At 28.3% G+C, this 15,155-nt stretch overlaps 1 protein-coding gene across 9 annotated transcripts in view; it reads right to left on the minus strand.

Moving 5' to 3' along the window:
• Window positions 1-464: 464 nt before the first annotated feature.
• The window catches only part of LOC118187349 (zinc finger MYND domain-containing protein 11-like), a 52,742-nt gene continuing 38,051 nt past the window's right edge, over window positions 465-15,155 (minus strand). For all 9 annotated transcript variants that reach the window (XM_085827763.1, XM_085827762.1, XM_085827761.1 and 6 more), the window contains 4 exons: window positions 14,774-14,866; window positions 13,653-13,829; window positions 11,054-11,239; window positions 465-2,216 (listed from right to left, as the gene is read on the minus strand). In XM_085827763.1, the coding sequence (XP_085683889.1) occupies window positions 2,094-2,216; window positions 11,054-11,239; window positions 13,653-13,829; window positions 14,774-14,866 (579 nt within the window). In that variant the 3' untranslated portion in view covers window positions 465-2,093. The remainder of the gene's footprint in view (window positions 2,217-11,053; window positions 11,240-13,652; window positions 13,830-14,773; window positions 14,867-15,155) is intronic.

Consider the following 15,155-nt stretch of genomic DNA (forward strand, 5'->3'; position numbering starts at 1 on the left):
CTATTGTTACATTTTCTCCATCAAAATGAATCTAATTTGATTTTATTATCTGGAAGTATGAAAATTGTATTGTGTGATGTATTATTAAGGTATTAAATTAGAACTGTCTCAAGTGATTTTATAAGATTCCAGCACCATTTTCATCCACTGGTTGAAATAATTACTGCTACAGTTTTAGGTATAAAAAACTGGTGAATTTAATCACACTTTACTGTATATTTTGAAATTTTATGTTTCGCATATTTATGCATTTTAATGAAAAATCTTGCAATTTCACATTCACACTTAAAATAGATTTGCAGGTATAAAGCATAAACTCATGAACAATCAATTTACTATTTAAGCTTGCATACAGTTCTCACACATGCTAAAACCTCTTGAAAATAATACTCTATCTTTCAAAAAGGATAATGAAGAATGTGTCTGTATTTCATAAATAACATAATTTATAATACGAAAAAAAAAATGTTTTATAAACATTTTATTGCAAAATGTTTTAATGGTGATGCATATTTACAATAATGTATGAGATTTGTGGTTCAACTTTTGATTTATTTACAAAAAGTGTTAATCCTCTCAGATAAAATTTGTCATACATGCTGCAAATCTACGATATTAAGAAAAGAATGCATTTTCCTTCCCCCCTTTTCCTTTTCCAAAATGATCTACAACTACTGGACATGCAAATACTATATAAACAAAGTAATAAAAGTTTTGATTTCAGCACCTTGAATATAGACTGTTATTTAATTTCAGGAAACAAACATAGACTATGTGCTTTACATTGGCACAAAATATATTTGCTAAAATTTAAAAACTTAAAACTTTAACTATCTTATCAGTAAAAAATCATATAAAATATGCACCTAACATCAAAACTCAAAATGGTCAAGAAATGATTCAACTTAATTATACTAATAATACTGATTTAAAAAAAAAAGATAAATACAGTTCTAAGTTCTAGTTTAAAATATTTTCTCCTGATTTTCTATAAATCCCAATATAAAAACACAAAAAAGGAAGTTTTATACAAATAACATCATAGAAATAAGTTTTGGACACAACAATTTAATTGTATTATTTTGATTTTGCTTTTTGTTAACTTTGGTAGGTATTCCCTAATAATCATCCAGTAAAAACTAAATGCCCTTTAAATTCAACAAATACAAAAACATTAAAAAAACAGTAACTTGGAATTTTGTTCCAAGCTTAAATTTAACAATACTTTGAATTTCAACATGGACAACTTTACCTCAAAAATAAATACACAAAATACATTCAAAGCAAAAAAAGCAAATTTTTCCACATTTGGAAAATAAGAAAGCTGTAGTTTTAATTTACATATTTCATCTAATATAAAAACCTAAAGATTCGCAGGTAAAATTATTATTAGCAAGAATATTTACATTCTATCCAAAATATCCAACAGGCGAGTACTGTAACTTAAAACATATAAATCATAAATATACAAACGCATATTTTATGAAACTATGCTAATTACAAATGCCAATCATATTCAAAAAGGAATATACTTTAACATAAAAACTATAAAGCTTATAAATAGATTACTAACACAGCAATTAAATATAACTTAGAATTCAAGATTAAAATTGCAGAAATTCATGCAATAGAAAGAAATAGCATAAATTATAACTAAAAATGATACACAGTAAATATCATTTAGAAGGCCATAATTTCTCACCAATTTTAAATACTTAGAATATTAGAATTTTATAACATTTACATATTATAAAACTTCTTATAAATACATAATAATAGATTCATCATAATATTATTTGCATTTCCTTCTTAAAAAAGACTAACATGGCATCTTTTAAATATTTAAACCTTTGAATATGATACATTTTTCTCTGTACAGTAACAATTTAACAAGATGTTAAGGCATTTTACTGTAAAATAGCTTTGATTTTCTTTGCACCAACATGAAAACAGAAAATCCCAACAACCAGATGTTTTTAACTACAATGAAAGCTTCCTCTCTGATGAAACAAAAGTGCTCTATGAAGGAATATATATGCATATGAATACAATGTACGAACAGTTTTTTATCTTTGATCTTATTTTCTCCAGCATTACCGCTTTCGTCGACATGTACGTTTATGCTCCTTGTGCCAGTGAACTTGCTGACATTCGACACTACAGTATGATGTATTCCAGCAGCAATGATATATAGCTTCAGCCTCACAGTTGTAACACTAAAAAACAAATAAATAATAAAAGTGTTTCAATCCATCATTTAATAAAATCAAAAATGCCATTAAAATTCTAAAAATAATTTCCATGTACTATAAATTAGGATGTCTTTCATCCAAAGTCTGGAACCTATGGTCATGTAGATTTTAGAGTTTTGTAGAGTTCAGATCATAAAAAAGAACAGTCATTAGATTTAGTTTGAAAAAAATAAAAAAGGGGAAGGGGAGTAAATAAAGATAAATTTTAAAAAGAAAGCACATAAAACAAATTTCCTTTTTAAGTTTTTATAGAGAAATATATGTTAAACAAATTTTTATTTTATATGTAAATAAAGTGAAAAATTGTATAATATTTTTTAAAAATCAGTTTACAGCAGTTTGGTTCCAAATTTTATGATATCACAATCTATTGATTTCGAGGGATCTATTATAGTTCACATCTTTTGGATATAACTGCAGCTTTCCATTTGTTGCAGATTTCTTTACTCTTGATGAAGTGGGACCTGTACCTGTTTGCCCTCGAAATCAATAGAACCTTGACTAAAATTTATGCAAAACACAAAGTTGTTGCTTTATCTGATTTGATGACATCTGAGTTCCCATCCCTTTCAATTATTCATCCAGTACTTCCTGAACAGTAACACTGTTTTGTTATTCTAGATCAGAGATGAGCAAAAGCTAGCCTGCGGGCCAAATGCAACCCATCTAAATGCTTAATCCAGGCTGTAATAAAATCTTGTGCAACGATATTTTATCTTTTTCCTACCCAATTTCAATCGCAGACTACCGAACTCAGCAGTATGAGTTTGGGTTTATTGTTACAGTGTGTATATGTGTATATATATGCATGACTATACTAGCCAACAACTTAAGATGAGTACATTACATATGCTAGAAAATATGTGCATACACCAAAGAAATAAAGTCCTATAATTTCTAGCAGCTTTAATTTAAAAATTGAACAACAACATATCAATACTGTTGAGATAAAATGAATGATCAGAAAAGGGGGCTTAGGGAAACACTTCTAAATTCTTTTTTGAAAATGAAACAATGTACATATCAGTCATTTGATGACCAATGAGAACAGATCACATTTCTGGCATATTCATAATTTTTAAAATTCTAATTGTATTTTTTTATTAAATTTCTATTCGGGAGAAGGTGTTCTCTTCCTTCTCGTCACATCCTGCAAATAATATGAACATTGTTGGGGATCATCTTTGTCCTGCCCAAATGATGGATGCAGTAAAAAAGACTTTTTTGGCAAAGTGTTAAAAGTATTTGCCCAACTCTGTTGTAGATTCATTTTGTTTTCACTAATATTCCCAAGAAAATCATAAGGTTTTTTCTTAGAACTTGCCACTCAGATATGATAAAAAAGTACTTTTTTTTTACCTCTCTCTCTGGTATTTTTTCAATAACACACTTGAAATCAAAAATACATGTTGGTGTGAAATATAATCTGATATAATAATGACAGCTTATACAATTCATTCAAGGTATACAGATGCTTAAAAATATCATTATAGTTATATGAACAAAATCTTTCACTACACGTAATTAATTTTCCTGGAAGAATTTAATGACAGACTCTTAATTGCTTCTGCTAAATCAAAATAACCATCCCAATTCTTTCATAAAAATCTTGCACATACACACACACATGCCAAAAGAGTTTTGGGAACAAAATATGTTTGAGTTACAAATCTGATTCAATTCATGGTATGTAAATACTACTTTTCACATGCTTATGCATATTTTGGTTGCTGGTGTGTTAACAGAAGAGTACCAAAATTCCAGTTACTCTGCTGTTGTCAACTGAAACAGCAAGGATTAATCTTTAGTTACAGGTAGAAGTTTAGCTACTATTCGCAAAATATTTGCTGAATTATAAAAGCAATTATCCATACAATATGGCAGTTTGCATTAACATTAAATACAGAAACCTGTCATCAATAATTCCAAAGGTCAATAAATGTCATCTTTCACTATTAAGAGACTGTATGGATATCAGGAATTAGCAGATTTTAGGTAGGTAGGCTTTAAATAAATATTCTGCTATATAAATAAGTTAAAATCTGCATTCACAGAATGACTGTAATCTCAAATATCTATATTATATAGGTCTTCTGTTGATTTTGTTATATGGTAAAATTTAAACATATTATACTATTCACAAGCACAAACCTAACAAAACAATTAGAAATAAAAATACAGAAATAGAACTAAAATCACTAGTGCATATAAAATTTCTTCACCTTCAAAATGGCTAATAAATAACCTTAAAATTGTTGGTTAGGAAACAATCTCAGAATTTTAAAAATGAAACAAAATTCTTTGGCAGCGGTTTCAGAGAAAAGTTCCACGCACATTTGGAAATTCACAAGCATGTGATAATGATTGTTCCCTCAATCGTTTTTTTAATTTACTGACAAAAGTCAAAACTCATACACCAGACACACATTGTAAAAAGAACAACAAAAAGAAAATGTTAAAATTAATTACTGGTCCCCCATTTAGTTTAATCCTCTGGCCTGCGTTTTCAATAAAAGAGCACGAATTTCCCAAAGCTACAATGAGAAAGAAATATTTTCTTGATTTTAATGTCAAAATGCCTCTGGTACTTAATATGTGAATTTGTGTACTTAAACACACTGCCTTAATTTCTTGGACATATTTTAATATTTATGTATGTATGTATACATTCTTAGACATCACAAAAAATATTCTTGGCCGTATATAAATATATATGGCCTTGCCGGTCAGAGGATTAATTCTATCAAATACAAAATGCAGCATTGGAGCAACACTGAATACTACATAGAACTGACAACTTCTTTGTCTGCAAAGGATTAATATGGCAGCTCAAAAACCAGTTTTGACTTTATGCCAGTGTTGATTTTTAGATACATTTTGAAATGCCCATTGCATGCCAGTGTCATACTCGGACTGCATCAATGCTATGCAGGTATCGACCCTATGCAGTGTTAACCATATCGCTATAATAACTATACGAATGTAACAAATGAGAATTGATCTCCTTAGTCATTTTTACATTATTATCAAAATTTCTGTATTATCGTGTCAGTTGTATGGCAGAAACTAGTCTAATAGTAATAAATAGTAATTGTGTCAATTTCAATTCAATGTCATTTTGATTCTATGCAATATAAATCCTATAAATGCAGCCATTTTAATGCACCTTTGGATATGAACTCTAGATCACTGCTTCTTAAACTTTTTTTCATTCCTGACTTCTTTTTATTGTCTCTTTTTATTTCATTTTATTGTCAAATTCTTTTGCAACCCCAGATCAGTCCTGCCAAACGAATAGCAGAATGAAAAGTAACATGTGACATCAGTGATCACTTGATTTTTATAAACTCATTGATGTACCAGCTCACATGACCTATGATGTCATCACAAATTCAGTCACTGTTAGTTCTGTAACTTAGCCTGTAATTTGATTCTTGGTGGTTTTATTACACATATTAGTTTTGAAGAAAATCCTAAAACTATCTTAAAACATGCAAAAGATGAACCCCAGATCAGTCCTGCCAAACGAATAGCAGAATGAAAAGTAACATGTGACATCAGTGATCACTTGATTTTTATAAACTCATTGATGTACCAGCTCACATGACCTATGATGTCATCACAAATTCAGTCACTGTTAGTTCTGTAACTTAGCCTGTAATTTGATTCTTGGTGGTTTTATTACACATATTAGTTTTGAAGAAAACCCTAAAACTATCTTAACATGCAAAAGATGAACAAAGAAAAAATTTCATAGCAGAATTAAACAAACACTTTCTTTCCTTTAAGTAGAGTTGCAACACATGACGGGTAACAGCTAGTATAATATAACATTATACAAGCCTACTCGCACATCACCAAAATAGTAAACAAAGCAATCAAACAAATACATGGAAACACCAATGACTAGTGTTGACAACTGAGTGCATATGCGCTATTGTCACAGGATTGCCAGTTTCCAACTTTCATTTAAGCCTAAATAGGTTATTACATTTTATTATACATTAATTTTAACAGATACATTATTTTAACATACAGACATCTGACATTATATTAAAAAAATTTTAAGCAGCAAAAAGTAGTAGAAGGAAGTGATGGACTAACAAAAATTCACAAAAGCATGCAAGTATAAATTTCAGTAGCACAGGTTTAACAGAAAAATAGCAGATTTGTAACAAATTGCATGATCTGTCAGCACTGATTAAAAATATAGATATTATTCCATAAATAATTTATTTCTTTAGTAAACAATATAGATGTGAAAAGAAGAGGTTCTGGAATTTATTTTAAATATTAGAAAATTAATGAAAAAAATCTCAGAATTTTGTCTTTTAGCCCAAAGGGTGTTCACCCAGCAGGGGTATTAATTTCATTTCGGCAACTTGCATCGCAAACTTTCAATGTTCACTTCACTTTTCAAATTGTTGCCGTCAAATATAATCACCCTGTGAATTAAAGAAATTAAATGATGAAGAATCTGCATAAATGTATGTATGTTTCTCACATTGTAACAAAACAACGGTACCTAGAGCCATCAGATTTTTAATAATGTAATCCTCCACCAATTACGGGTATCTGGAAGCCCTATTTTGGAACTTACTTTATTATCGATTTCAGATTTTGTAACACTTTAACGAATTTGTGATTAACAAACTCAACGATTTCAAAGCGAGCAATAACAACACTATACGGGGGGAAAAAAACTTTTATCTTTACAGCGCGCGAGATTGTGTATTGGAAATTCTAAAGATACATTCATTTTAAAATTATTTTGCAATACTGCTGTTGAATAGAATTTTATGGTTTAAGTGCAAAGAACATGTTACTTAATAAAAGATGAATAAAGAAAAATTTCATAGCAGAATTAAACAAACACTTTCTTTCCTTTAAGTAGAGTTGCAACACATGACGGGTAACAGCTAGTATAATATAACATTATACAAGCCTACTCGCACATCACCAAAATAGTAAACAAAGCAATCAAACAAATACATGGAAACACCAATGACTAGTGTTGACAACTGAGTGCATATGTGCTATTGTCACAGGATTGCCAGTTCCCAACTTTCATTTAAGCCTAAATAGGTTATTACATTTTATTATACATTAATTTTAACAGATAAGGTAATACACAAAACATTAAAAAAAAAAAGCCCCTTTGTGTGTAATGTAAAATCTGAGAACTTTCAGATTTTATTTTATTTAAATTTTTTTATTAGCCCAGAAGGGCTATTAATTTCATTTTCACATTTTGCGTCATTTCACTTTCTGCACCGATTCACTTTTCAAACTGTTGCCACTAACTATACAGCCCTGCATTATATTTAAAGAAATTAAATATTGAAGAATCTACATAAATGTATGTATGTTTCTCGCATTGTGATAAAACAACGGTACCTAGATCCATTAAATTTTGAATAACATAATCCTCCAGCAAATATGGGCATCTGGCATCCCTAATTTGTAATTTGTTTTGTTATCTATTTCCTATTTTGTCAGACATTAAAGAATTTTTTATTAAGAAACTCCATGATTTCAAAGCGAGAAATGGCAACATTGTACAGGAAAAAAAAAAAAATTATCTCCAGCGTACAAGACTGTGTATTGGAAATTCTAAAGATACGCTCATTTTAAAATTATTTTGCGATATTGCTGTTGAACTAATTTTATGGTTTAAGTGCAAAGAACATTATATTTAATAAATAAAGGTAACACACAAAATGTTAAAAAAATGCTTCTTTGGACATAATGTAATATCTGAAAGCTTTCATATTTTTGTTTAATTATTATTAATTTTTTTAATGCATAGCGAATGAAAATTTTGGTAGAATATTAGACATTACCAGACATAAAGCATCTTCAACATTCTTCAGCGTTGAACGGCATAAACTCAACAAAATTCAGCTCTAGCTCTGATTCAAAACTCAGTCAAGGACTTTTGTGGAAACTCAAGATTTAAGTTAGAATCACACAATAATTCTACGAATTTCTTTTTGGTTTCATATGGCAGATGATTAATTTCATCAAAGAACTTACATTAATGTCAATTAATATAAGTTCTTTGATAGTTTCCTTAATATAATTTTAAATTCTAGTACCTGAATTAAATTTTTGTGATCACCATCATCATCATTTAGGAAATGCTGCTAATTACAGTAAAGCACTTGATAGCAATCTGCCTTAAACAAGATATCTTCATGAAGGACTTTATAATGGAAATTGACTTACCATGAAAACCCCAAAGAGCCAACATGTTCACTGGGAACAAAATTTGACACAAACTGTCAGCATTTTCCAGTCATCTTGTATCTTTACTCAGCCACTGAGATGCTTATATGTAAAACTGTCTTTTTATCAAATTGGTTTTAATTTAGCTCAGCAGTTACTGATTTTGCACAATTTTCTTAAATTCATAATTCCTGTCACCTCTGAACTTATATTAGCATAAAATATCATAAATAACTTTTCAGTTATTATTAGCTTAATAAAGGTTACATATGTGCATTTTCTAGTTCCAATAAAGTAGCAAAAAGTAACCAATTGATTTTAATGCAAATAATGCAAATATGGTATTCAAATCATGTTATTATTGCTCATGTAGTACATCTTCATATGAAGCACAGGGTGAAACAGATTGATTCAAGACTACTTAGAACACTTTTTTAATATGACTTGGAGCTTTATTCTGTCACTCTTATAAAGGAAAACTTCTATATGTGTTAAGATTCCTTTTCGATTAGCAGGGATGAACATTACTTCCACCAATTATGGAAGAATAATACATAAAGCCTTAAAATTTATCACAGAGACCATAAAGCACACCATCAACTGTCACCTCATAAATTTTAGTGGGCTTGGAATCTTTAAATATACGAAAAGAAAATGAAGTTTTGAAAGTATCTGAAAAATGTAACAGATACATGATGAATCACTAGATCAATTACTCACCCTGCAATAAATTAATATCCTGTAATACAGTAAATGAGTGGTCTCAAACTGGTGGTCCCTGAAGCAATTTTAGGTTGTCTGTGAATATATTTCAATTATGTACTTGATGCAAATACGATGTTATAAAGATTTCAAGATTTTAGTTGCTTGAACTCTGAACTCCATTATTTTCATTTGCATTAAAAATGAATGTGAATAAAGGATTAGAAAATCTATAAAAAGAGCTGACTAATTTAAAGATCTGAAGATACAGATTTGATTTACTTTCACTGGTACTTGTCAAAAGACAAATAGGCTCTGTTATGAAATTTTGCACTATGAATAGAAAATCTATAAAAAGAGCCAATTAATTTAAGATTTGAAGATACAGATATGATAAAATTCCACTGGTACTTGTCAAAAGACAAATAAGCTCAGTTATGAAATTTTGAATTAAGAATAATCTCTTTGTTTGGAAATACACTTGTATATGTGAACAGCTTTTTATCACAGTTGAAAAATAATAAGAAAATAAACCAACTGACTAATGAAGATCTACGATTCACAATGAAGATAATTTCTAGCAACTTTTCTCCAATGTTATAAACTTTTATCAGAACTGAAACGCTATTTCATGTGAAGTTGTAATAAAAAAATAAATAAGTTTATAATTAAGTACACAAACATATTTTTACTTACATGCCCCCCCCAAAAAAAACTTAATGAATAAGAGAAAGAAACTAGGTTATCATAAGTAAAAGTAAATTATTTATTGATTAAAAATTAAATTATTACACATATTAAAATTATTTGAAATAAACGTCAACTTGAAAATTTAATATTTAGCTGTCAATACGTTTGAATTACAAAGTGCAACCATTGTGGGCAACAAACTTTAAATTTCAAATAGAAAATAAATATAAACTTTAGTTTTTTTGTGATGTTATTATCATTGTCTATGTATGTTTAGATAAATATTTAGCAAGCCTAATTTAAGACTTCGTTAAAGTATTTTTAATTTGTTGATAAAAAATGTTCATTCTGTTAAAAAAAAAAGGGGAGACGAAAGAAAGAAATCTGGCTTGTCAACTGTTTTCAAATTGTGTAATCAGCTTGCACACAGTATGAGTCTGAGAGTACTGAAGCAAACCATTTCATTAAAGCCACTACTGAAAGTGACCAATATTCCTTAGAAAGTAAGAAAAAACACTGGCAAAAATGAACATCTCTCTCTCTAAAATCAAATCTCCAAATCAAAATCACCTAAAATTGTGGATCTTAGAGAGACTTGGTTGGACTTAAACATTAAATACACCCTAGACCCTGATAATAAACCTTTTAATTAAAATAACTGTCAGCCTATAAAATTCTATATTTTTTCTTTCTTTCTATGAATACTTAAGGGAATGAGACCTTCCCAGTTACCTTCAATATATTTTTAAAATATCCTTCAGCAGATAGGCTGCATAACTACTATTGATGGTTCAGCTGAAATGTGTAATATTTAATGCTTTCTATGAAATAAAACAAACATTCCTTCCAAAGAAATTACAACGTCCATCAGAAGTCCAATATTTTTCCTTTTATTTTTTTCAATTCTGATCATAAACTCACTTGCACATTCGCATAAACATCACAGTACATGCTTTTTCAGCTTTTTGGAAGTACTTTCAATACCTACAGGAATTACTCACCACTTCTCACAACCATGGTATCTTATGGCATTACCGCCTACCATCATACACACACTTCCAAACGCTATTCATCTGAAGTTATTATACAGTGCTAATCATTCTTGAATAAATTAAATAAAATATTTAATGCATTGAACATTTAAAACTGTATTGTGAAATTATGTTACAAAAATTTCTTACCCATTGCTTTTTCTTGATTTCTGAAATTTCTAAATTGTGCTGTTCAATTAATTTTCTTATTTCTTGCTGATGAGCTGTCTTCTTTTGTTCTTCCATTTTACGTAGAGCTTCCTTGTGGTCTTGCTGGAGCTTTTCCACAGCTGTTGTTAGATTTTTCTGTTTTTCATTCTCCATTTCAATTCGAAGCTGCATTGAATTAAATGAAAAATCAGAATAAATTAAAACTCTATTTTAACTCACTTACATCCTATTTTTTTATTACTTAAAAATCTAAAAGGCTACAAAATATTCAAATAATAAGAAAGCCATACATTCCTAATTATTAATTAATTAAAACTTTTTTCATATATTCATACTGAAGGTTCATTTTGCCTAAATTCAGCAGAGATTTGATTATTTGATTTAAGGCAAAGCAAACCAGAGTTGCCTGCTTCTTGACAAAAATGCTGTCATAGAGAATGCTCTGCAGGAATTTGGCACACATTCATATTATGTTGCAGAAATACAACAAAACTTACTGCACCTAGAGTCGAAACATAAACTGTGTACCCGTCTGGCATATAGAAATAATTGAAATTAATTTTATTTTTTTCTTATTACTTTTGTTTATAACAAACATTTAAATTAGTTTTCAAATAAGCTTTTTATTCAAGAAATACAGATATCACAAATAAGTATTTATGTATTTGAAGTTAAAAGCACAATGTTAAAAACATCTTTTACTAATCATGCTAATAATGCAAAAACTTATAAAAATTATTAATTTGACTTATATAAATTAGATTCTAAACTGCATCCTTTTGTTGTACATATATCACAACTAAAAAATTGCAAAAATTACTTTTTTGCTATAAATTACATCAATTAATGCATTATATATATATTTATATATTTATTATTATTATTATTAAAATATACTATATTGCTTTTAAATCAGTTAGCACATTAAGTAGTAATGCCCTATTTTACAAAATTAATTAAAAATCTTATGTCATCCATCTGAAATGGCAACATCTCTCAAAAAAACTTTGAATTTTTCAGACAGTAAGAATTACTTGGTAGTACTTGGTCAAATTTAACCGAGAAATTTCAAACTTTCTTTCCCTTTTAAGGTGAATCAGTATCAAAATTCTTATATTAATGAAATCAAGATAAAAGAACCATAAGAAAAAATAATTTTATTTATTTTTATTATGCAATCAGGTCCATTCTTGGAAAATTTCAAGTTCAGAAATGATCCTTTTCCTACAGTTTTGTGAAATTTTACATATTTTCTATTATTTAATTAAAGAATTATAATAGAAAAATGTCTTTAAAAAACATAGCATGATTATGACAACAAATTGTGTAAGTCTTGTTTTATCTTTCAATTTGCATAAAATGGTTAAGCCAACACTCATTTAACAAAATCTTCTTACAGATTACAACAAAATGCTTAGACTCTGACATAAAGTACATAATGAACAGATGAACAGACAATTCCCATTAAGGCATGATAAGACAAAATTTTCTTTTGCAATTGATAAAGCTCATAAGCATATAAGCTGTAAAATCACTGAACATGGGTTGTTTGACAGTAAACAATCCAAGTAAACAGGATATCTGTGTGGGAATGTTCATGGTTTTCTTCATGTGTAATGTAAATACTAGCCAGTTTCTCTTAAAAAGTCCTCTAAAGCATCCCTTTGCTAGGCAGATAGTACTTACATGCTTTATCATAATGCAATCTAATATTCATTTATTAAACTGAAATGAATATTTTATACTAACAGGCAACAAAAAAATTCAGATTTTTTTAAGTTACCTATAGCTAAATTTCTATCTATTTCTTCTGTATCCTTATTAATAATGTGCCTAACAAACCAAAACATACAGTTACATCACCATTCCTTATTTTAAAATACATGCAATATACTTCAAAGCCAGTTCTATAACAACCAAAAAGAGGAACAGCTTTGAACTACATATTACAGGATTTTTTATAAGAATGAAATGTATGAAAGAACAGACATCTTTCCTAAGCAATGAACAGTAACACTTTATCAACTGAAAATAGCACTAAAATTCCTTTTCCAAATTCTTATGTAATATTTCTTAATATGCTATTTAAATATTATCTTTTCAGCATTTTTAATTAAAGATTATGTATGGACAATTGTTAATTCTTTCAGAAATGTTAACATCAGATATTAAAATTAAGTCATGATACAATGATGTATGCAAAAGTTCATATCCAACATGCTGAAAGTCTTCAAATAATAAACATTTCTTTCTACACTTAATTACTACTTATAAGTTCTGCTCTAGATTAGTTCTCTATAAAAAGCTTGGGAAATATTGTGCTTTCGGTATAATCTAGAAACCATTATTATATTATACACATCGGTACTTAAATATACCATATTTCTAAACTTAACAATTAAAACTTAAAAAACAAAAATAAATATTTTACAGTGTTGTACTAATATGAATAATTTCACCATTTTCACTTTATTTTTATTATAATGTTATGCATACTGCAGAAAAGTAATTTTCCACGATATAAAATAATTATTTAAATAATTTTACTATACTTATATAATCCACTTTAATGTGATACCTTATCAGAAAATTCTTTCAAGGCTTTGGCTTTATCTTCTTTATGTTCCTCATCTAACTGACTGCGAAGATCTTTTAAAAGTTTATCGTACCTTCTACTACAATCACATGCTTTTTTCATTTTATCATTTGAATCTTCTTTACTCTTTTCAGGCATCTCCACATCAGAGACTAAAAGCTATAATGTAATATAATTAACTCATCATATTAAAGATATTCCATTTTACTTCTTTCATTTTATGAAGCTAAAAATACCTTGAAATACAATTAAAATAAGTTCAATACACAGAATAAAATAAAAGACTGACAGACAACATGCTTGGCATTTTACAAATAATATCAATGCTCCAACTATTTACTAATGTATTAAAATATATTTTCATGACTATTCACAGTTTTATGGCTTTTATACAAAATTATCATTTCTGATAAAAATTACTTTTCTCAACTAGTTGGTTTGATGAAAGCAACAAATATTCTGACATCTTTTATTTTTTAAAGTACTATTTTGATTTTAAAAAAGAATAAAAATATAATAGATTTAAACTAGCGATACATTTTACTATTTTAAAACAAGGTACTTTACTGTTAACAGGGCCCTAGTCACTAAACGCGGTTAAGCAGTCGTTAAACGTGCATAATGCAATTTTTTTTTTTTTTTTTTAAATAAATTAAACCAAATTACTTCACATACATGGGAGAACAATTTCACTCACGTTATCGGTTTTCACTTAATCAGCTAATACAGCAATCGGTTTTTACTTAAAAGGACATCAAGGAATTGTGTGAATTCGACATCATGCACAGCCTAAGCATTGTATACATTATTTTTGATTTGTCTTTATTTTGCATTTATTCTGGATTTAATAAAATAGCCATTCTTTTCATTAAGCATTATGGTTGCCACCAACTAGTTAAATTTCACACCAGTACTTGTGTTTTCCTGTAAGCAGTGCCCAGTTAACAGGAAAGTACCTATAACAATTATATAAACATATGATTTTTATTTTACTAAAAGGCAATAAAAATAAAAACTTATATAAAAATTACCTTCTTGCATACATACAGAATATAAATAGTTTTAAAGACATTACAAAAAGGTAACGAACATAAAATTTTTACCTCTTCAGTTGTTTGAACAGCAACAGAGACATGAAAAACAGAAGTGTCTTGACTCGATGATGAAACTAAATTATGGTCCTCCGGAATTACATCCTTTGGAAAAACATCCAAAAAATTTCAGTATTATAAAAATGCACCAAGATAATAAATAATGGATAAATTTTATATTACGATAAATTTGCATAAGCTTTAGCTTTCAAAATATTTTAATCCTCACATTCAATATGTGAGGATTAAAATTCATAGCACAAGTTGCTTTGAAAGTTATGACTTTTCTCAATTCATATTTGCTAAAAACTATAGAATCAAATTTTAAAAAATTACATAACTAATACAGAATCAAGACAAGGTTTTCAAAATATTAATACTTATTTATTATTAT

This window comes from Stegodyphus dumicola, chromosome 12 (assembly GCF_044657685.1).
Source record: "Stegodyphus dumicola isolate Sdum_Otavi_A_Nest chromosome 12, ASM4465768v1".
Lineage (NCBI taxonomy): Eukaryota > Metazoa > Arthropoda > Arachnida > Araneae > Eresidae > Stegodyphus > Stegodyphus dumicola.